The 23,945-nt window shown below is 36.6% G+C and overlaps 1 protein-coding gene across 2 annotated transcripts in view; it reads right to left on the bottom strand.

Moving 5' to 3' along the window:
* LOC100732684 (ATP-dependent translocase ABCB1) overlaps positions 1-23,945 on the bottom strand; it is a 101,918-nt gene that overhangs the window by 39,974 nt on the left and 37,999 nt on the right. For both annotated transcript variants that reach the window (XM_063243398.1, XM_063243408.1), the window contains 11 exons: positions 17,571-17,742; positions 15,446-15,559; positions 15,190-15,300; positions 14,880-15,005; positions 14,576-14,779; positions 14,091-14,261; positions 6,490-6,651; positions 5,376-5,549; positions 4,733-4,879; positions 2,222-2,329; positions 335-412 (listed from right to left, as the gene is read on the bottom strand). In XM_063243398.1, the coding sequence (XP_063099468.1) occupies positions 335-412; positions 2,222-2,329; positions 4,733-4,879; positions 5,376-5,549; positions 6,490-6,651; positions 14,091-14,261; positions 14,576-14,779; positions 14,880-15,005; positions 15,190-15,300; positions 15,446-15,559; positions 17,571-17,742 (1,567 nt within the window). The remainder of the gene's footprint in view (positions 1-334; positions 413-2,221; positions 2,330-4,732; positions 4,880-5,375; positions 5,550-6,489; positions 6,652-14,090; positions 14,262-14,575; positions 14,780-14,879; positions 15,006-15,189; positions 15,301-15,445; positions 15,560-17,570; positions 17,743-23,945) is intronic.

The raw sequence follows: 23,945 nt of genomic DNA, 5'->3' as shown, positions 1-23,945 counted from the left end.
GATGTTCCACGGGAAAAGAGAAAAGAAAGGGCAAAATTGAGGGGGCAGAGATGATCACTTCTGCCTACAGTGCCTACAATTGCTGAGATAAAAGGCTGGAGGTGAATCCAGGTAGGAGACTCCTGTTGTGTCCAGCCAGTGCAGGCCATGGGACTCATCCTCAGTAAACAGACTGCAGGGTCTGGGCCTGCACCGGTGGATGGTTCTGTGCCATCTCTGAGATTGAAGGAGGCCCAACACAAGTCAGCAGCGTCAGCAGCAGGACAGCTCCACCGCCTGCATCCTGGGTGCCAGGGGGACTCTCACACATCCCAGGGCTCATCAGCAGACTCACCTGTCTCAGGATGGACCTGAAAACCAGGTACCGCAGCCGCTTGGTGAGGATCTCTCCAGCTTTACCAAATGTGAAGCCCTGTGAAGCAAAAGAACAGATCACATAGGATTGTCAGATACTCCAACACCCGATACACAAAAGGACAGGAGCCTGATGTCACAGCCAAGGCAGGACACTAGACAAAGTTGGAAAGCCTGATTTCCAGAGCTGACTGCACTCCTGTGACTATGTGCCACAGAGCAGAGTGCAAGGCTACACTGGTGTGTAGACACCAGTCAGGTTTTGAAATTGTCTCACTGTTTGCAGTGAGCTGACAGGCAGGTAAAAAATTTATAGAAAACATGCTTCTTTGTTTCTCTTAATCAGACTCACTTATTTTCTCAGGGAACATGGATCTGTCATGTCACTCAGGAAGCTGGTATTTTTTCCAAGATTGAGAGACTATATCATATATCTTCTAACTTGGGCACTGTTAATCATTACATGAGGACTTAAGTATAGTCTGTATAAACATGAATTTATAGTCACAACAGACTTTAAAAGATATAGAGTGCAAAGTTATCAAATATCTTTTTTTTGGACAGCAGTGGGAATTGAACCAGAGCTGCAGTACTGAGCTATGTCCCCAGTCTTTTTATTTATTTTTGCTTTCCTTTGAATCAAGAGGTTTCAAAGTTGCCAAGAATAGCATTCAATTTGTATCCTTGTTCCTCACCCTCAAACTCTTAGTGGTCAAATGAAAAGCAAAACCCAATGTTCTGGAGGCAAAACAGGCTGAGCTAGAGGCTTGCTCAGAGAGTTCTCTCCACTGTACTTTCCCATCATTTTAGGCTTTAATAATTTGTGTCTCAGAGGATGAAATAGAGTTACTGGGAAATAATAAAATTGTGAGCATGCTGCCAAGCTAGACCACATATGGGAATAAGAACAGAATCCTCATTCTGACGAACTTAGGAGAGAAGACTAAAAGGTAGTGTTTTCCTTCCGTGGAACCAGGAAGGAACAGCTGGCAGAGGCAAGGCCTGGGGAAGCAGATGAAAATGGTTGCGTGGGGCATCAGAAGAGGAGATGCCCCGATAGTAACCTTATTCCCGCAAAATCAGAGAAAGGGAAAGAGGCACCAGAACCTTCCTGGTACTCCCAAGCACCAGGCTGGACATCACTTAGTGGGAGGGAAGAAACACATGCAAAGGGCACAAGTGAGGCAAGAGCCATCTCTATAATTGTAATAGCCCATCTCTACAATAACTGAAGGCCATAAGGAGGCCATGGACCAGCATGATGGGGCTACACAAAGTCCAAAGACCAGTGAGCTGCCCACAAAGCTTCAGTTACATAACTCACTGCTAAGACATATTGTCCATGCAAGGAGATGGAGGAGAAGGGAAGAATCCTAGATTCAGTGAGGTTAGTACTAAAACTACTAGTGCTTATATTTACTTGGGATGAGCACACAAGAGTTTTTAACACTGAACTAAATAGAATGTAGTTTGGCTTGGCCACTGCAGGAAAATGACTCCTGCTATTTTTGTTGAGAGCTATCCTTCCTGACAATGTACTTTACATACATTATCTCGCTAGACACTTATTAAAGTTGACCATCAATACTTACACCCAAAATTATATCCAGAGCTTCCTTGAGGCCTTTTTAATGTATTATCTTTCATTTTAAGCATGACTTGAGAGCAAACTACCTATTCTCTCTGATGTCATCAGTATTTCTAGGTAAGAGTGGTGATGGGGGACAAGGTTAACAAGGGAGCCAAAGAAGACAAACAATTGGCTGTTGATAGCAATGTTCATAGAAAGCAACTCTATTAAAAGAAAATCTATACAGATGTTTATAAATTCCCCCAGGATGAACAAAGGTAAAACTGAGACATTTACCTGAAGAAAAAATGTAATCAAAGAGATCATTCCAAGGACTAGAAATAATAGTGAAAAGAGATTACTGTTCTGTCGTTTTGTTTCCGGATCATCATTTCTTGAGAACAGCTGTGAGGAAATATTTAAAGGGTTGTTAGTTCACTCAGAAGCGACTCTCAGTCTGATTCATTTACCACTGGAATGGTTTTTAGGGTGAGAAGAGCGTTAGAACACTGGAAATCAGGACTGGCTTTCCTAATACTGCCCTCAGAGACATCTACATTAAGCCCAAGAAAGGGACTGTGATTCGCAAATCGATCCAATAATTCTTACTCCTGGAGTAAGGTGTATTATTCTACTGTGTAAAATTAGAAATGGAAACACTTGTCACTGGTAAGGAACTATATTATATGCCAATCCATTGTCACTATGGGGACATTTCAAACTGTCTTAAGGTGTTTGGAGAACATCTGATGAAGAGGTTTTTGGGACCACAGAGAGGTGTTTGTTTACTCAGTCCAGGATTTCCATAAAGAAAAAGAGTTCCTGAAGCAGTATTACTTGTACAATGACCAGTCAGCCGGTCAGGTACTAAAGCCAGCTGCCTGAGTACCATATGTGGAAGTGTTTTAAGAAGATGGTTAGAAGGGCTGTAGAAAATGATGGGTTCAAGGGAAAAAAAATCAGTACTGGAAGAGAGAAACACTTCAAACTCAACCCAGATAATTCCATCCTTTAAAGAAATGGAAGTCGGGTATAGTGGCACATGCCTATAATCCTAGCATTCAGGAGGCTATGGCAGGAGGATCACCAAGAGTTTGAGGCCATCCTGGGGTGCCTGAGTTTAAACCCAACCTGCACTATATAATGAATCCCTGTCTCAGAAAAACCAAAATAAAAATGAAAGATTATAAGACATTATATCACTGTTTTTTTAGTAGTCATGTCAGCAAAAATAATTACTGAAAATAATTAAATTCTTACTTTATACTAGACATTACTCTAGGCAAATTTATATATTTTCTTTCTTTTATCCCCTTATCCATTTGTATAACTTTGTTTTATTAGCATACCATTTCATACATAGATAAACTGAAGCACAGAGATTAGTTAATTTGCCAAACATAACACAACCAGCCAGGGGTGACTCCAAGACACAAACCTAAGCAATGCAACTCAGAGTCTACCACTTACAATGGGCTGGCTGCCTAGCTGTTATCTAGGAGCTGATGTACCATCCCTGGATCACTGACCTCCAGGTTTACTATTGTATGAGGCACAAGAAAAATGCAAAAAAAAAATTCCATAAACTGAGTTTTTCTGAAAAGGAGCTAAATCCATATTTAATTTATCTACTTTCATTTTTTTCCTCTGTTGACACCACTGTCTACCTCCATGCCTGCAAGACATGTCAGAACAGAGATCAGCAAATTATGGGCCACTGGCTAAATATTTATGTTTATATACATGAAATGTTCATTTGTTTTCATGGTGTACATGGTGCATTTTGCTCCACAAAAGCAGAGTACAAGATCTGCAATGGCAATAATACTGGTTGCAAAACCTAAAGAATGAATTGCCTTCCCTTGTATAGGAAAAGTCTGATGCTCCCTGCCTAGATGACAGTGTATGCTCCACAGAATCAGAAATTTTATCTGCTTCTCAGTAAATTTTCAGGACATATAAAATGACCTGACACAAAGCAGACCATGGAGAAATTTCCTCCATTTGTTTCAGTACAGAAGCTTGAGCCCAAGACCTTATATCTGAAATGCAAGCTCTCTGCAATTGAGGTACAGTCAACAGCTGAAAAGAGATTTTTTTGAGTGAATATATTAAACATGAATGACAACCTGAAATGGCCTAGCCAAGCATGCTGTCTTTGTTTTTTATTGTAGAATCAAAAGCTACTGTTTGGCTTATGCTTGGCAAAGATGTTTGAAAAATCTCTCCCTAAACATGGAACATGACTCTCTAGATCCTGTTTTTTGAAAATGGCACCACTAAAATCAGGTGGAAGCAACATGTCAATGTCAGTGCCAGTGTCTTTAGGAAGCTGTCTCTTTATTTCATTCTTAAGGAGTGAGATGAAAATTATAGGTGGCATGCTTGGCCTGGTCATGTCTTACCAAGTAAGTGTGCTACACAGAAATTCCGTCTCAAGCCAATCTAACACAGACTTAAGGAAAACCCTTTGTTCAAAGCAGAAGACTGAGGGTTTTGCCTAGAGCCCAGTGGTGGCAGGTATGGAAAAGTCATCTCACTGATTTTGTTTACTATTTTAGGGAACTGGTACTCTGAGCTTATGCAAGGAAATCAACAAGGTCCTGGGTTAGAAACCAGGACAAAGGTTTATAAAGTGAGCTTATCTCCCATAAACCAGACTTATATTCCTACACCTTCAATCAGGTTGGTTTCATAAGTAGGGACATAATTTTCTTGGCTTACATATACTGCTACAAATACAAGTAATTCATTAATTCTTCAATCAGCATTCACAAGCCAATACAAAAACTGGAAATACAAACTTACCCCTACAATCTTTGAAAATATTACTGCAAATGCTGGTTCCAGGCCTCCATTTATAATGGCACAAAAAACACCTACCACAAAATAAGGCCATTCTGTTATGTTCAGCTTTAAAATCCTCCAAAAGGAAACTGGAGGCACATTTTCTTCCTAGAAAACATAAAATACTACAAACTTTAAAAATTGATAAAATGATTTCATGATGTATAGTTTGTGCAAATGCAGAAATCTATAAAGTAAATGCATCAAATTCTTTGTCAATTGATGGATCTTCAGCTTCAAAAAATGTACTGACAAACTCTATTATGGTATCATTTCATTTTTACGAAATATTTTTACAAATATTTAACCCTTGGCCTGATATTTAAAAAATGACAAAAATATTTGTAAGTAGGGATGAACAGAATAGAAATTTTAATATTTGAAGATCTACTAAGTCTCTTTATAAATGTTAATTCTAAAAAAACTTCCTATAAATTTTTATTCTTAAATTACAAATGGACTGTAAACTGTTGACATTTCTGGTTCATGAACAATCTGGCGTATAATCAGAAAAATTTATTTTGGAAAATCATTTTTTGTTTCCATTGTTAACAAAGTAGGAGCCCACACAACTAGGACAAAGATGGAGCATCCTCCTCCATACCAGTGCCTCTTTTGTACTAAGTTTTCTGTCTTGTCCTTGTGATCCACTGTCACTCTTCCGAGTTGATCTTCTTTTCAGACTGGATCCTGAACCTTTTAAAGACATTGCCAGGGCATCATTTTCACTTTTAGATTCACAAACTTCATTTTCTAATTCGTCTCCACTTTCTATTGTCTAAAACAAGAAAGAACAAAAGAAAGAAAGAAAGAAAGAGAAAGAAAGAAAGAAAGAAAGAAAGAAAGAAAGAAAGAAAGAAAGAAAGAAAGAATATGCAAAAGGCTTAGTTGACCAATGAGTCTGATTAAGGAACACTGAATACCATGGAAATGGTCATGCAGGGATAGTACTTATAAAACAGATTGAAGTTAAACTGCTTTTCTTTTTCTGTAACACATTTAAAAAAGAAGACCATAATAAGAAAAATTCCCACTGAATATAATAAGACACACAGTGCATGTCTTCTGTGTATCTTATCTAGCCATCGTCTTCTGTGGATATTCAGCCTCAGTGAAGTTTGCTTTGGGCCACAGTTGTCAGCAGAAATATAGCACAAATCCTTATCTGAGCCACATTTCTCAACTGTATTTACCTAACAGTTATAATAAAAATTTGAAAATTGTAAAATTAATTTTATCTATATATTTCACTTAACCTAATATACCCAAGATACTATTGATATCCAATGATATTATCATTTGCACATGTGATCAATATATAAATCCCTTGAGATGTTTTTAATGTGTTACTATATGTAATAAAAGGCCAGAATCTGGTTTACATTTACTACTTAGAACATTTTAATTCAGATTAATCACAACTGAAATGCTCGGCAGCCACATGTTGCTAATGGCTACTAGTGGGTAGCTCATCTTTAACCTTGATAGAGTGTTCTTTATTTATCTTTCTTTAATACCTCTTTTTCTTTCATTATCTTTCTTTAATGCCTCTCTTTTCAAGAAAAAAAATCTAAAACACTGGTATGTTGCTGAATTCATCAAGTATTTCTTTCTACTTTTCTAGATAAATTGAGTAATATTTGGTTTCAACAGAAAATGGGGCTAGTTCAGCTTATCTCCTCCAAAAACGTTAGGGAAACTCTGGAGTTAAAGTATACCTGCATTGTGACAAGTCTGTAGTAAACGCCTTTCTCTTTCATGAGTTCATCATGACTTCCTCTCTCCACAATGACTCCGTCCTCAAGCCCAGCGATGACATCAGCATTCCGAACTGTGGACAGGCGATGAGCTATCACAATGGTGGTCCGGCCTTCTCGGGCCTAATAAGACAGCAATGTGGCTTTTCAGTACATTATTCATTACATGCAAAAATTTACTCATTGAACCTGTATGTACTGAACCCTGATGCACTGGTGAGTATGGAATCTATAGATTCTAATTTCAAAAACGTACAGTGACTTGATCATGATGTAAAGTGCACCTGAGTATTGATATTATATATGTCTTTGTGTGACTTATTTAATGTCTGTCAGCCTAAATGCTTAGTAAGAATTATGGACGTCTACAAAATAACAAAGCTCAGGCACTGACCAATAAAAACAAACATGGGCCACACGCTGTACTGAAATATGCTGCTTGGAATGAGTCTTAAGAATCATGACGTTCTACCTCAAAGAACTACCCATTGATTAATTTCTTAATTTCTTAAATTTCACTTTTCATCTCTGGTTACCCACCCCCTCTACCTTTATTAATATAACTACTGAGCATTATGGATCTCTAGATAGCTAGTTAACTTTATGCTATTGCTATTCAGTACTTTTCAGCTGTTACCAGAGATAAAGTTGTACCATTCAGTAGATATTTACCACAGGTCAAAGATAGGTTAGTATTAGGTTGCATACTATATTTACAGATCTCTTTTCTATGGTAAAAGGTGGTACATTATTGGTCCTAAAAGCCTTGTCAACATTCAGTTTGTCTTTGATACTATTATGGACACTCATTTTATTATTATAGCCAAGGTGACATAGCTGTTCCTACTAACTGGTTTTTGTGAAATGTCAATAGCAATTGCCTTGGAATTATTAATAGTGCTGCAGCCCATTCCTAGGGAACTGGAAACTGGGCCAAATATGCTGCAACCTCCCAATCCCAAGTAAACAGAGGTGGCTGGACTCTGGAACAGAGGTAAAGGTCAATAGTTAGCTAAATCCATAGAATAAAGCTGAAAAGTAGACATTAACTAAAGAGGTCTTGGTATTAAACACAAGCTTTCCACTATAATCAACCTATAAGCCTCAATGCAAAAATAGAGACGCTAGAAGAAAAGTCAACAAAACACCTCCAGAAGCTCCTGTCTCCCCTAAGCTGATCCATGGGGCATCAAATAAGGAAAAGCCAAAGGCAAGTTATCTGGAACGATATTAGGGGAGAAAACAAAACAAATCAATAAAATGTTTGGCCAACTCAGTGAGATATAAGCAAAGAGATATTGGACCAAGTAAACAAAATGAGAGAGTCTAAGAAGACACTAATACAAAGGTTACAACAAAATGATGTAAAACATGAAAGACCAGTACAGAAAAGCATCTATAAAATGGCTTCAAACAGAAATTAAGGAGATTAAAAATTCCATCAAGGTGTGGGTAGCAGAAGCAAACAATATGAGGTCTGCCAAATCTAGAAGACAAGGTTGTCAGTGACCAATCAATGAGAAATACCTTAAATACAACAGAACATGAAAGAATGGACTCAACAGATAATACAAAAGAGACTAATCTAAGATTATCTGTAACTAGTGAAAAAACAAAGATGGCACAAATAACATAAAACATCTGTTTACTAAAATTCTAGTATAAAACTTTCCTTATAAGGGGCAAAAACAACTTTACATATATATATAAGGTTCATAGAATCCCAAATAGCCACATGCAAAACAGAATCTCTGCAAGACATATAAAAGTCAAAACCTGAGAAGTTCAACATAAGAATAGAATTTTAAAAGTGGTTAGAAAAAGCAACAAATACCTTATAAAGGTAAATACATTAGAATTACAGCAGACTTTGATGCAAACCTTAAAGGCCAAAGAGCTCACTGTGAAATGTTCCAAGCCCTATAAGAGAATAATTTTCAACCCAGGTTGACAGATCCTGCAAAAATATTTTCTGAATTTATGAAGAAATAAAATATTTTTCATGATAAAGAGCACCTAAAGAAATTCATTATCAACAAGCCAGAACTCCAAAAAATTTTCATATTCTGGAAAGAGCCAAGGTAACAATGATATTAGGGCTAATAGAATGAATATACCAGGTAGAATGAGCAGTTAAAGAGAAGAAAAAGACAGGGAATCAGCAACAGAAAAATAAGAGTAACAGTACTGAGTCAATATCTGTTAGTAATAACTCTCAATTTAAATGGTCTCAATTCACCAATCAAAAGACACAGATTGGTAGAATAGATCAAGAAACAAAATCCAATGGTATGCTGCACACAAGAAACTATTTAACCCCAAAAGACACTCAGGCTACAAGTCAAAAGATTGAAAACAATATTCCATGCAAAAGGAACCCAAAACAAAAGCAAGTATAAATATCTTATGTTCAGTCAAAGTAGAATTGAACAAAGTGTTATCAAGCCAAAATGGATGAAAAGAGGAAAACAAAGTCACTACATACCGGTTAAAGGAAAAATCCAAGTGGAGGAGACAATTATTGTATTCACCACAAACTGCCACACCCAACTTCTTAAAATAGTGCTAATGAATATAAAAGATCAGACATAAAAACAATTACGGGGGGGACCTCAGTATCCCACTATGATGGAAAATAAATCAACTAAACAAAAATATCAATGAAGAAATATCACAAGAATAAAACTTTTGAATAAATGGACTTAAGAGATATCTATAAAGTTTTATATACAACAACAGAATATACATTATTTTCAGCAGCTGATGAGACTTTCTCCCAGATTACATACTAATTCATAAAGGAAACTTAAGTAAAAGAATTTATATTATTCCATGCACACATTACCTGAATTCTATCACTTCAGGGAAAATATAGCATGAAAACTTCTCAAACTCTTTAATGATATACAAAGGGAAGGAGCACTGCCAAACTCATTCCTGGAAGGTAGTATTACCTTGAGCCAAGACAAGGACTCAAAAAGAAACTATAGGCCAATCCTATAATGAATATAGATGCAAAAATCCTCAACAAGGTACTGGAAAACAAGAGGGCAGTTTTGCTTAAAGAGTGAAACATTACCCTACCACAGAGACTGGTAAGTGACAGCATAGGAAGACAGGATTAGAGAGGGTGAAAGCTAAATAGGGATCTCTGGGAGGCCTGGGTTCAGACCAGGAAGATCATGGGGCCTGTATTCTGCTGTGGAAGGCCAGGTTTAGGAGGTGAAATTATCAGACAGGTTAGTCCTGAAGAAGGTGATTAGTCTAACAGCATGTTTGAGCTCTGGCACTGTTCCTTACATATGACAAAATTAGTGCTGATGTATTATAGAGAAATATATGGTTGACCTAATTGTCTTCAATAAAATCATAGTCCATTTTGTTCTGGTTTAGGAATGTTCATTAGTGGTTGTCAATATTCAGTTGACATTTGATGCCATTTTTTTCACTGAGTTTTTCTACTACAACTAAGACAACATAGTAGTGACTGACTATTGGTTTTCACTCTATGCCAATATATATATTTCCCGGTGTCATAAACAATAAAAAGAATATATATACACACAGGATTGTGGGAAAGCACAGAAACAGGACTGCTCAGGTCTCCCAACTTCCCTAAGGGGAGATAAAAGTAAATATATGAAAAGGTTATAGATGAGATGAAGAAATGACAGGTTCAAAGAAAAAATGAATAAAAATTTCATGGAATTATCACTCAAAATCCTCAAAGTCGATCTGAGGAAAATAAGTTAAAAATTAGAAGCACTGACCAAAGCCACTCAAATTAGGAATGAAAAATTCATCAAAGAGATAGACCATGAAAAGATGTTCTAATTAAATTAGAAATATAATTTTTTATACTATATAGAATTTATAAATCGCAGAACTGCCAAATGTAAAGATGATGTCCAAAGGTGAGGACAAAACGGTAAATTATGAAGAACTACTCAAAGAAGCCACACACACAAAAAGAGAGGGAACAAGAAGAGGCTACCAGCAGCTACTAGATGACATGAAAAAGACCAACCTAAGGCTAATGGAGTTAAATAAAAGTTAAATAATAACACAGATAGAATTATTAATTTGTTTACAGATATCATAGCAGAAAACTTCCATATGCAAGTTCAACATGCAGGTGAGGTTTCCAAAAACCAAATGACTATGACAGGAAAAAGAAGCTCACCAAAACATATCCTTTTTAAATTGCTAGATATCCAACAAAAAGCCACAATTTTAAGCACTCATACAAAAAAAATCACATATAAAATTAAACCCATTAAAATTACAGCAGATTTTTCAGCACAAACCTTACATGCCAGAGGAGATTGAAATAGTTCATTCCCTAAGCACAAACAACTTGTAACCTATACAACATACGCAGCATAATTTTGTTTCAAAATAGATGGAGAAATAAGGACATTTCATGCAAAACACCTGCCCAATCATAGTGAAGATCTTAACACCACAGTTTTGCAAAAAGATAGATCAACAAAACAAAAAAAAATTCATAAAAGAAATATCATAGCCAAGCCACAGCCTTGAGCATATAGATTTAATAAGTGTGTACAGAGTATTCCACCCCACTGTAATAGAATATACATCCTTTTCTGCAGCGCATAGTACTTTCTCCAAAGAGATCACATACTAATCCACAAAGCCTGATTTTCAACTTATCCCAAGTGTACTCTCAGACCACTGTGGAATAAAATTAAAAATCACTAACAGAAGAAGCCATGTAGAATTAAAAACATCCTCCTAAACAAGCAATTGGTGACAGAATAAATTTCTGGAAGTTAATGACAATGCCTGTACAATTAACCAGAACTTCTAAGACACCAAATTTAATTCTAAGAAATAAGTATATTGTAATCAATGCTCACATTAGGAAATCAGAGAAAGCTCAAGTAAATAGCTTTATATGGAATTTTAAAATAGTTGAGAACAATCCAGGCCCAAGTCAAAATTAAACAAGGAATCCATAAGGGATTAGAGCAGAAACCAATGAAATCCAGACTTAAAAGTTAAAAAAAAAAAAAACACAATCAATGAATTAAAGATCTGGTCTTCAAAAGAATAAACCAAGTAAGCCATTAACCAAATTTACCTAAAGGGAGAAAAGACTCATATCAATGCAATTAGAAATAAAAATGGTGAATCACAACAGAAACAGTCAAAATCCAGACAATAATAACTACTATGAGAAAGTATAGCCCAACAAATTGTAAAACTTTGAAGAAATGAACAGACACTTGGTCTCACATAAATTACCAAGCTAACCCAAAAGTACTCAAAATTGCTAAACAAGCAATGAAACTGAGGCAATAATAAAGAATCTACCAACTAAATAGGCCAAGACTTGATGGATTAAATGCTGAATTCTACAACACTTCTGAGGATGTTGTATCACCAAGCTCTTCGAAGAAATTAATAGAGATGGAGTGCTTCCAGGTTCATTTATGGAAACCAGCATCACTCTAATTCCACAACTAGATAAAGATCCTATTAAAAAGAAAACTACAAGGGGCTGGGGATTTAGCTCAGCAGTGTAAGCGCCTGCCTGGCAAGAGTTCGATCTCCGGTACAAAAAAAAAAAGAAAACTACAGGCCAATCCCATTAATGAGTATAGATGCAAAAGTCCTCAACAAGCTACTAGTGAACAGAATGTAGCATACTATCAAAAAGATCATACAAACTGGGTGTGGTAAAACTTGCCCGTAATCCTGTCACTCCAGAGGTGGAGGCAGGAGGAGCACCATGAGTTCATGGCCACCCTGCACTGATAGTGAGACTTTGGCTCAAAAATAAAAACAAAAACAAAAGGATCTACATTGTGACCAACAGGGTTTCATCTTAGAGGTGAGACAATCAATCATTCAACTTACATAAGTCAGTAAAGATAATACATCACGTAAACAGAAGCAAAAGAGGGTAGAGGAATAGGGAAAAAAAGAATCATGTTATATCATGTACGAATACAAATTCCCTGTAATAAATGCAGTAATCATGTGCACCAATACACTTAACGTAAAAAAAAATGACCATAAAAATAGACGCAGAAAAGGTTTTCAACAAAGTCCAAAATCCTTCCATGGTAACAACACTGAAGAAAATAAGTATAGAAGGACCATACCTGAATTTGATAATAGCTATTTTTGACAAACCAATGGCCAACATCATATTAAATAGGGAAAAACTAAAATCTTTCTCTGTAAAATCAGGAACAAGACATAGATGCTCACCATCACCCCTTCTGGTCAACATAGTACTTGAAACATTAGCAAAAGCAATCAGGCCAGAGAAAGAAAGAAAAAGGATATATATAGGACAGGAAGAACTCAAATCATCAGTACTCCCATATGACATGATACTCTATATAGATAGCTCAAAGAACTCCAACAAGAAACTCTTAATATTAACAACCAACTTCAGTAGTGTACCAAGATACACAAAAATCATTAGCATTGTATATACCAATAATGAACTCAGTGAGAAGGAAATTATAAAAACAATATCATTCATGGTAGTATTATAGGCAACTGAGCTAGATAGAAATATTATAGGCAGTCAGAAGGGCTGGGCCCTCAAAGAACCTAGTACAGAAGAGCAGATACCCTGCAAACTTGGAGGAGACAGACACCTCTGCTTTGGACCAGATCTCAAGACAAAAGATGAAAGGAATGCAGCCACACTCTAAGTATAAATATCAGAGATTCATAATCTAAATAGATATCAACCACTTTAAGGAAGTCAGAAGGAGCCATTAATCCCTTACCAGCAAAGAACCTATTCTGTATTCATGACTCGTGATCCCAATTTAATAAATTTTACCTGAGCAATTATACTTGTAATCTTATTGGTTGACCATAGTTCTGTGCCACCTCATGCCCACCTGCCTTGCAAGTTTCCATTTTTCTCCCACCATGGACTCATCTCACCTCGTGGTTTTGCTCTATAAAAGTCCCCAGAAAAGACAGAGTCTTTGGCAACACACTTGGGACCCTTTCTGTCTCTGTCTCAGACAGAAGCTTTGTTTCTCTCAATAAACATATTCTACTCTTAGTCTCCACTGTTCCTAAAATTCATTCTTCAATTTTAGAGAACATAAACTTGAACTGAACATCTAGTAGGCTCGGAGTTTCTACAGAAAATAAAATACCTAGGAATGAACCTAACTGAAGAAGTAAAAAACCTCTACAAAGAAAGCTATAGTTAAAAAAAAAAAAGGAAAGAAAGCTATAGTTTTCCGAAAAAGGAAGCTGAAGCAATTATCAGGATCCAAATAAACACCAATTTTTGGGTCTATATTTCTTAATTTTGAATTTAAAAGATTTATAGATATTTTTACATATTCATTGCTACTTGAAAAAAATCCAAGAAGCAGAGAGGTTTAACAAGCAAGTGAACAAACACAAAATTCCAGGCTTGCTGCTTTTATTTTAGGCAGTAAAGAGAAATACCCTGAAGGTACCAGAAATGTGTTTTCTAAGGCCAAGATTGAGAACAACTAACAGTGTGACATCCTTGTGCTTGAAACCAGCTGGTGCACACCAGGCTCACGGACCTTGTCCAGGGCCACCTGCACCACCGCCTCACTCTCCGTGTCCAGGGCCGACGTGGCCTCGTCCAGCAGCAGGATCTTGGGGTTGCGAACCAGGGCCCGCGCTATGGCGATTCTCTGCTTCTGCCCACCACTCAGCTGTGCCCCTCTCTCTCCAACCAGGGTGTCGAATTTCTGCAACAGAAAACGTTACCAAAAGACTTAGAAAAACACAAGTTATCTCACATCACATTTTACATTGACAAGTCATCCTTTAAACCATCCAAGCCTCACAGGGAATAGAAGCCCACTCTTCAATCCTTAGCAATAACCCATCCCAGATTCTAACACTGATTACTGCTAGTAGACAGCATTAAAGCTTTAAAAATCCAAAGTAATCTTGATTTCCCTTTCTAGGAGATTCCTCCAATTTGTAGCAGCTCCTGAATTTCCCAAGGATTGGACAAGGCCGCAGTTCCCTGCAACCACAGAGCTCAAGAACCACGCACATGAGGCAGCTTCATGATGAAGTCATAGGCGTTAGCTTCCTTGACAGCTTTCTCAATCTCTTCCATGGTGACATTCTCTCGACCATAGCGAATGTTTTCAGCTATTGTGGTGGCAAACAGCACAGGTTCCTGACTCACCACACCGATAATCTCCCGCAGATACCTCACGTTTATGGTCCTGATGTCCTGGCCATCAATAGTGACCTGAAATAAACAACAAGTGAGCTTTCCACACATTTGTAGTTGACACCCCAGCATGAGACAGCTCTGCTGGGCTGATGCTGAGTGCCCGCCTCCTGCTCACCGTGCCCTCGGTGGGGTCGTAGAGCCTCTGTAACAGCTGCACCGTGGTACTCTTCCCACAGCCGCTGTTCCCAACCAGGGCCACAGTCTGCCCGCTCTGCACCTTCAGGTTGAGGCCCTTCAAGATCTACCAAGGCAAAGGGAGACAGACTTCAAGGCAACTCACACACCGGGATACAGGGTGTGAGCATTAGCAGTTCAATACTAGGCTGCAAAGCATAGGCATTTTTCCTTTGTTTTTAATCTCTTAGTGTCAGAGACTTTTCACTGAGTATACTGTTTAATCACTGATTAATCAGTTATCATCGTACCTTGACTTCTTTGCGGGAGGGGTAACTGAAATGAATATTTTTAAATTCCAAATTTCCCTTAATATTGTCAGGTTTGTGGCCAGTTGTTGAAAAGCTGTCAATATGTGGCTCCTAAAGTGAATAAAATTTTAAATTAGTATATTACAATAACTGCTTTTTAGTGACACTTTGTGGAGAGCAAGACCAAGTGATGACAGTAGTGACTCTTAACTGGAAAATATTTTCCAAGACAGATAAATTACTAGTTCAGACTTACATTATCAATTATTCTGAATATTTCATAAGCTGCTCCTCTTGCATTTGCAAATGCTTGAATGTTTGGAGATGCCTGTCCAACACTAAATGCCCCAATTAATACAGAAAATAGGACCTGAGGGATGTGAAGGAAAACCATCAAGTTAATGTTTACTATAATTTTTTTCATACTTTTTTCCAACATACCTCATTCCACTTTAAAATGGTAAGGCAACAGGGCTGGGAATTTAGCTCAGTGGCATAAGCACCTGCCTTGCAAGCATGTGGTCATGAGTTCAATCCCCAGTACCGATTAAAAAAAAAAAATGGCAAGGCAAAAAAAGGATGGGAAATGTTAAGAATATTTCATTTTATACCTAACAGAATAAATTTAAAATGTACCACCATAAAAGTGTAAATTGAGGTGATAGATGTTAATCAGTTTGATTTAGTCATTGCACATCACAATATAATCAAAACACATTACACTCCAAAAATTATAACTATGATGAATTATGATTTGTCAACTGAAAAGAATACAAATTTTTAAAATGTAAAAAAATATTTTAACTCTTCTATGAAATATGTATATAATTCAGAACTAGTCTCATTTGCTCAATGAAACAATGACATGTGGTCTAATTTTAATGGATTTTTTTTTTTACTTCTTCCATGGTTATAAATTTTGTTCAGATCATCAGGAATATAAAACGAAGCAGAAAGATAACTGTTTCTCCTCAAGGCTGAAGAGAACTAAGTCATTGTTCATCTTTCTAAGTCATTTAGGAACTCTACTGAACAGTAATTTACCTAGAAGAAGCTTTGTTAAACATTTCTAAATTCATTATCACAATTAGTCCTTACAACAATTTTAAGAGTTGGGGCACATTTTCCTGTCATGTCTATTTGGCAGAAAAGACAAGAGAGGCTTGGAAGGTCAAGATGGCTGATCCACATCGTACAGCTGGAATCTGAACAGCATTGGTCTGTTCCATGTTATGTATTCACAATTCTGGATGCCTCCAAGTTAGGAAGCAGATTATTTGCAAATTATTTCACTGTCTTTAAATACAAGAAGTTGGCATCAAGGGGAAACTCTTCTGTACTTATACAAAGCCATATAATACAGAAAACTTGTGGAACTTCTTTTTCTGAAGGGTAGCAACTTTTACTTTCATAAATTTGTAAGGGGACTAGCTACCACTGAAAAACTTCAAAGAAAGCCAGACTTCATATATATATATATATATATATATATATATATATATATATATATATATTTTTACCATTTGTAAAGGATAAATCAGAAGATATCAGTATAGTGCTCAGCATGAGGTTTGACACAAAGAGATAATCTCATCAAACAAAAGCTCATGCTAGAGAAATTTGGAATGTTAATGCTTGTTCAAGTAATTTGCAAAACATCAGCAAAATTGCTTATTAGGTGCACTGAATGTGCTTTTCAGTCTAATTAGTAATATATCTCTTTGTATTTTCAATAGTCTTTCAAAATATATTCTTCTAAATTCAATCCAGTATCACTCATTAGCATTTTTAAAGGTAACTGTGTTAGGGATTTTTTTCATTGCTGAGACAAAAATACCCAATACCCAAAGTTAAAGGAGAAAAGGCTTATGTTAGCTCACAGTTTGAAGAGATTTCAGTTCACAGTTGGCTGGCTCCAAGGCAAGGTGACATGGAAGAGAGCCTCGCAGAGGTGAAACATTTCATGGCAGACAGAAAGAAGAAGCCAGAGGGGCTGAGGATTTAGCTCAGCGGCATAAGCACCTGCCTTGTAAGCAGGCAGTCGTGAGTTCGATCCCTGGTATCGATTAAAAAAAAAAAAAAAAAGAAGCCAGAAAGGCAGCAAGCAGCAAGCTCCAAGCAAAAACCAACAATAGCAACCCTCTTTCTGTTCCTTATATATGCCCAGGCTACCTAACCTTAGAAAGGGTAGCACATACACTCAGGGTGCGGCACCCTTAATCCTACTCAGAACTATGCCAAACCAATCAGGGAACTAATTTGGTGATCACACACTCCAGATCTCTGAAAAGCCCCACCTATAACCACATGAGGCTTTGGGGGGACATCTAGACAAACCATAATGGTAACCCACTTCTTTTTACAACTCACATAAAACTTACAGTGAGCACTTGTCCAATGGAGCATTCATTTGCGAGGACCAAAGTAGTCCCATACCAAAAGGCCAGAGCATAGGATGCATAGATCAGTAGGAAAGCAACACCAATAGAAATGTTGGCTGTGATGGCTTTCTTTATCCCAATTCTTTTAGCATCTTCTAAATTATTATTATACCTAGGAGAAAATCAGAAATTACTAAACATATTCATACATTTTTATGAACTTCTGTCAATGTAACATGCCATTTTTGAGCAATGACAATATGCCCTGCCCTATGGTAAATGAGATATAATCAAATATATGATAAATGCTTGAATTTTTAATAATTTATCACAGTAAAAGACCAATCCCCCTACCAATCCCCCTCACAATACTCCCTTATACTATAAACATACTTATTCCACCATTCTTGCCACTTTCTGAAGCAGTTATAGAAGTTTTTCAGGGGTCTCTATGAGGTTTGATTAAAAAAAAGTGGTGAAAGCTTCTGCTGCATGACATCCAATGAAAAGGCAAACTCAAAAGAATTACAGTGTGTTCTCATCCACTGGATCTGACCCTACCTTCCAGCTCTTCCCCAAAGTCAAAATGAATACAAAAATAAACATCTTGAATTACTTCTAGACAATAAGGTAGCAAAAACAATGCAACCAACTATAGGCTTTCAGAAGGGCTTCAGAAAGTAGAGGCACAAAGTGTGTGCAAAGGGAGACGGAATGTTTTGAATGGGATTATGGCAATGAGTCTTTTACTATAATGATTTTTAACGTAAATATTCACCATAATTTACAATCACAGCTCACACATGTCGTTTCTCATGGTGCCCATACAGTGACCCTGTGCTGTGATTACTGTTGTTATTCCCTTCTTGTACAGGAGATAACCGTGGCTTATAGAGGATTAGTTATTTGTGAAAGGAGTCTTCTAAAAGCTCTTGTTTGAGCCTTAACAACAGTGAATTAAGTGAAGCAGGATTTACCAAACTTTTACAACTTATATTGTTTAATACACAAAAGGAATGGAATCATGAGAAAAAAACTTTTTGAAATGTGTATGTCACTTTCACTAGTTAATAAAATGTAGATTAAAATACTAGAAAGTACTCAACAGAACAAAGTCACTTCAACCTCTGAACCTAGGGAAATTTTGTAGTCTGACCCTTGTCCTGCTCCATCAGGAACTACTGGAAGGACCCATTGTGAGATTACGTATGGATAACTCTGACTTACTATGTAATATTTGAAAGGTTCTTGCCCTAGAATAAATTACTGTACTACTATGGGTGGTCTAATGTGGCGGAAGGCCAAAGCAGGACCGCCTACCACACCCTGCTTCTTCCTCAGCCTTAACTGCAACTCCTCTTTCTGTTTGCCTGTGAAGAAAACGTCAATCAGCTCCTCAAGCCTCATCAATGCCCGCTCTACGCGCCACCTCTGGTCAGAGATTATATATAGATCCTATATCTCACCACATTCTGGCAGAGAAAGCCAGGCCGCAGGAGGTCTTGGAGTTCTCTCCATGTCCTTGGAGTAAAGGCTATTTTTACTTTATATTCTCTCTTTTATCATGGCGAAAACTCTTTCAATATTTATTCTTAAATAAGATTTATCTTACTTCTACAGATGTTTATTTTTTAAATTACTAAGTATAAAAGATATTTGGCTCAAAAATATATAACAGTCCATCATTATGGATCCAGGTAACTTTTATCTTTTCTCCATATTGCTAACACAGCCTTCTCAACTTTTCTCATGCCATGGAAAGGGATCTGCCTTAGTGGCTGAGAAGATCAAAATTTCAGTACATTCACAGCACAAGTTCACGAAGAACATCCTTTGAGATTTCTTAGAAAAAATATGAAAAGTTATTCTGCTTTGTATAACTGGGGGCAAAAAAGCAAACAAAAAATATCAATGTTGGAATCTACTGGCTCACTTTGTTTCCCCAGTTGTAGTGACTTCACTCTCACATGAAAATTCAAGTACTACTAAACCTTCCACGAGTGCATAATTCACTATGCTAAAACGAAAGGGGATAGTGTCTGTATCTTAATTTCCATTTCAAAGGAACAGATTATCCTTTTCAAGAATGGGGATGTGGAGATAAACTAATAGAGCCTACAAAACTCTGCAGGGAGAGCCAATGTAAAATTGTTAGGCCAATTTTTTTTTTTTATTTAAGAGGAAAAAGAGAAAAACACAAAACAAAACAAAGCAGTGTAAGGTTACACATAATACAGAACTACAAAAAAAAAACATAACAGTAAGAAATCACCTGTTAATAGATTACATATTATCATCTTGGAAATAGTTCCTCAAATCACAGTATCAAAGAATACAAAGTAGACATTCAAACAGAGAGACTGCAAACAGCTGTGTTCAATGATCCAAAAACATTAATATAGTCAGCTATTTAACACACCTAAACACACTTGCTGTTATATCCGTTAGAGCTCTTTTTTTTTCCTCCCTCTCTTTTTTACAACAAAATTTACACATTTTGGATTTTATTACTCCTTAGTTCTTATTACTTTTTTGGGGGGGGAGAGAATAAAGTCAAATATGGCAAAACAAAGCTGCAAGTCAAAACCAAGGATAGACATAGCACATGATGTAGAACAGAGTACAAGGTTATTAACAATGGTTATCAACATTGTCTCTTGTTTCCTTAAAAGGAATTGACTATCTCATTAGATATTATAAAGTTGGACAAAACAGTGGAGAACAAGACCAATAAAACTTAGGCATTGTGAACATTACAGGACTTCCAAAGGAGACAATAGTCAAACCAGAATGGGCATCTTTGTGAATCTTATTGCCTTCAAATTAGTTGCCTATACCCTCAGACTTGCTACTATCGCACAGAATGGAACAGAGTCTAATCAGTCAAAACAAGATCTTGGGAGTATTACAGGACGTCAAAACAAGTTAATAGGAGATCGAAAAGAGTTACTATTATATATCCTAATTTTTTAAATTTTTCCCTTAATTAAAATAAACATAAGAAATAGCTAAATAATTTTTTAAAGAATAGTAGTTACCATAGTGTCTGTCTTTTTCCTTAAAATATTTGGATAAAACTTCATATACTATAGCTTCAAATATTTCCATATCAAAAAGCCCAGAATAAAGCCTTTCTAATTAATAAGTGAAAATTTTATAAGGCTTCAAGGCCACATAATGGGAAATCATGATTATCACTTATTTTTATATATTTGAATCATTTCTTACATTAGGGAAACTATTCGGTATTCATACATGCGAGATTGATTTATTTCACTTATGAGTATGGTCTCAAGCTGCGCCCACTTATTGATAAATATCTCAATGCGATCCTTCTTTATAGCTGAATAATACTCCATTGTATAGAAATACCACCACTTTTTTATCCATTCCTCAGTTGATGGACACTTGGGTTGTTTCCAAGATCTGGCGATTACAAATTGTGCTGCTATAAACATAGGTGCACATATATCCCTGTGGTATGATGCTTTCAGTTCTTCTGGGAATATGCCTAGAAGTGGAATAGCTGGAATAAATGGGATTTCCAATCCCAACTTTTTGAGAAACCTCCAGACAGACCTCCACAAAGGCTGTACCAGTCTACACTCCCACCAACAGTGCAGGAGAGTTCCTTTTTCCCCACAGCCTCTCCAGCATTTGTTGTTGTTGGTTTTCTTGATCCTGGCCATTCTTTCAGGAGTGAGATGGTATCTCAGTATGGTTTTAATTTGCATTTCTCTAATGACCAATGATGATGAGCATTTTTTCATGTATTTATTTGCCATTTGCATTTCTTCATCTGAGAATTGCGTATTCATCTCAGATGCCCATTTTTGGATTAGATCTTTGAATTTTGGAGGTCTGAGTTTTTTTAATTCTTTATATGTTTTAGACAAGAGTCCCTTGTCTGAGAGAGAGTTCACTAAAATCTTTTCCCAGTTTGTGGGTTTTCTTTTCACTATGCTGGAGATTTCTTTTGACATGCAAAAACTTTTTAATAAGAAGTGGTCCCAGTTATTGATTCTGGGAAGTATTTCCCGTGCAGTTTGAGTCCTATTCATGAATTCTCTACCTACTCCTATGTCTCCAAGGTTTCTACCCAATTTGTCTTCCAATAGATTTAGTGTTTCTGTTTTAATATTCAGATCTTTGACCCATTTAGATTTTAATTTAGTACATGGTGATAGACATGGGTCTAGCTTTAGTTTTCGGCAAATGGAGAGCCAGTTTTTCCAGCACCATTTATTAAAGAGACTGTCGTTCTTCCAGTGAACCTGCTTGGCTCCTTTATCAAAGATAAGGTGGTTGAGTGTGTTTGTAGTTGTGGTTGTATCTTCTAATCTATTCCATTGATCTTCGGCTCTGTTTTGATTCCAATACCATGTTGATTTTACTACTGGTGCTTTGTAGTATAATTTCAAGTCAGGGATTGTGATGCCTCCTGCTTTGTCTTTGCTGCTTAGAATTGCTTTTGCGATTCTAGGTCTCTTCTGGTTCCAGATAAAATTTAGGAGTGATTTCTCTAGATCTATAAGGTATGTTGATGGTATTTCTATTGGGATTGCATTGAATCTGTATAAGAGTTTGGGGAGAATGGCCATCTTCACAATGTTTGTTCTTCCTATCCATGAGCAAGGGATGTCTTTCCATTTTCTGAGATCATCTTCAATTTCCTTTTTCAGTGTATTATAGTTTTCACTGTATAAGTCTTTCACTTCTTTCGTAAGAGTAATTCCTAAATATTTCATTTTTTTGCTTGCTAATGTGAATAGTCCAGTTTCCCTTATTTCCCTCTCTGTGGTATTGTTGTTTGTGTATAGGAATGCTATTGATTTCTGAGTATTGATTTTGTATCCAGCCACATTACTGAATTTATTTATTGTATCTAAGAGTCTTTCAATGGAGCTTAGGGGGTCTTCTACGTAGAGTATCATGTCATCTGCAAACAATGACAACTTAACTTCTTCTTTTCCTATCTTTACCCCTTTTATTTCTCTTTCTTACCTAATTGCTCTGGCTAGTACTTCCAGTACTATATTAAATAGGAGTGGTGATAAAGGACATCCTTGTCTTGTGCCTGATTTTAAAGTAAAGGCTTTCAATTTTTGGCCATTTAGTATGATGCTGGCTGTTGGTTTGTCATAAATGGCCTTTATTATATTGAGGTAAAAACCATCTATTCCAATTTTCTGTAGAGTTTTTATCATGAATAAATGTTGGACCTTATCGAAGGCTTTTTCTGCATCTATAGAAATGATCATGTGATTCTTATTTTTGGCTTTATTGATATGGTGGGTTACATTTATTGATTTGCGTATGTTGAACCATCCTTGCATTCCTTGGATGAATCCCACTTGGTCATGGTGTATAATCTTCTTGATGATTTGCTGGATCCTATTTGCCAATATTTTATTGAGGATTTTTGCATCTGTGTTCATTAGGGATATCGGTCTATAGTTCTCTTTTTTAGTTGGGTCTTTCTCAGGTTTTGGTACTAGAGTGATATTTGCTTCCAGGAATGACTTAGGAAGGATTGCTTCCCTTTCAATTTCATTGAATAGTTTGAGGAGTGTCGGCATTAGGTCTTCTTTGTATTTCTTGTAGAATCCTGCAGTGAATCCATCTGGGCCTGGGCTCTTCTTGGTGGGTAAGGACTTAATTACATTTTCAATTTCAGTAACCGAGATTGGGTTATTCAACAATTTTACATCCTCTTGATCTAGCTTTGGCACTTCATATGCTTCTAAGAATCTGTCTATTTCTTCTGTGTTATCAAACTTTTGAGAGTAGAGGTTTTCGAAATAGGTGTTGATGATCTTCTGTATTTCTATTGGGTCTGTAGTGACTTCTCCTTTTTCATTTCTTATTGCATGAATTTGAGCTTTTTCTTCCCTTTTTTAAATAAGGTTGGCTAGGGGCTTATCGATTTTATTTATTCTTTCAAAGAACCAACTCTTTGATTTGTTGATCCTTTGGATTATTTTCTTCGTCTCTATTGCATTGATTTCTGCTCTGATTTTTATAATTTCCTCTCTTCTTTTGGCTTTGGGCTTGACTTGCTCTTCTTTTTCTAGCTGTTTGAGGTGTAGCATCAAGTTATTTATTTGTATTTGTTCTGTTTTCCTGATGTGGGAACTCAGTGCAATAAATTTTCCTCTCAGGACGGCTTTCATTGCATCCCACAGATTCCGGTAAGTTGTATCTGCATTTTCATTTTCTTTTAGGTATTGTTTGATTTCTTCTTTAATTTCTTCTGTGACCCACTGATTACTCAAGAGTGTGTTATTCAGTTTCCATGTGTTTGTGGGATTTTTGCAGTATCTTTTATCATTAATTTCTAATTTCAGAGCGCTGTGATCCGATAACATGCAAGGG

Source organism: Cavia porcellus, unplaced genomic scaffold (assembly GCF_034190915.1).
Source record: "Cavia porcellus strain 051 isolate PalLab524CR breed Dunkin Hartley unplaced genomic scaffold, mCavPor4.1 scaffold_2, whole genome shotgun sequence".
Taxonomy (NCBI): Eukaryota; Metazoa; Chordata; class Mammalia; order Rodentia; family Caviidae; genus Cavia; species Cavia porcellus.
The sequence above is the reverse complement of the archived record's forward strand: the minus strand, read 5'-3'. Positions and strand labels throughout refer to the sequence as shown.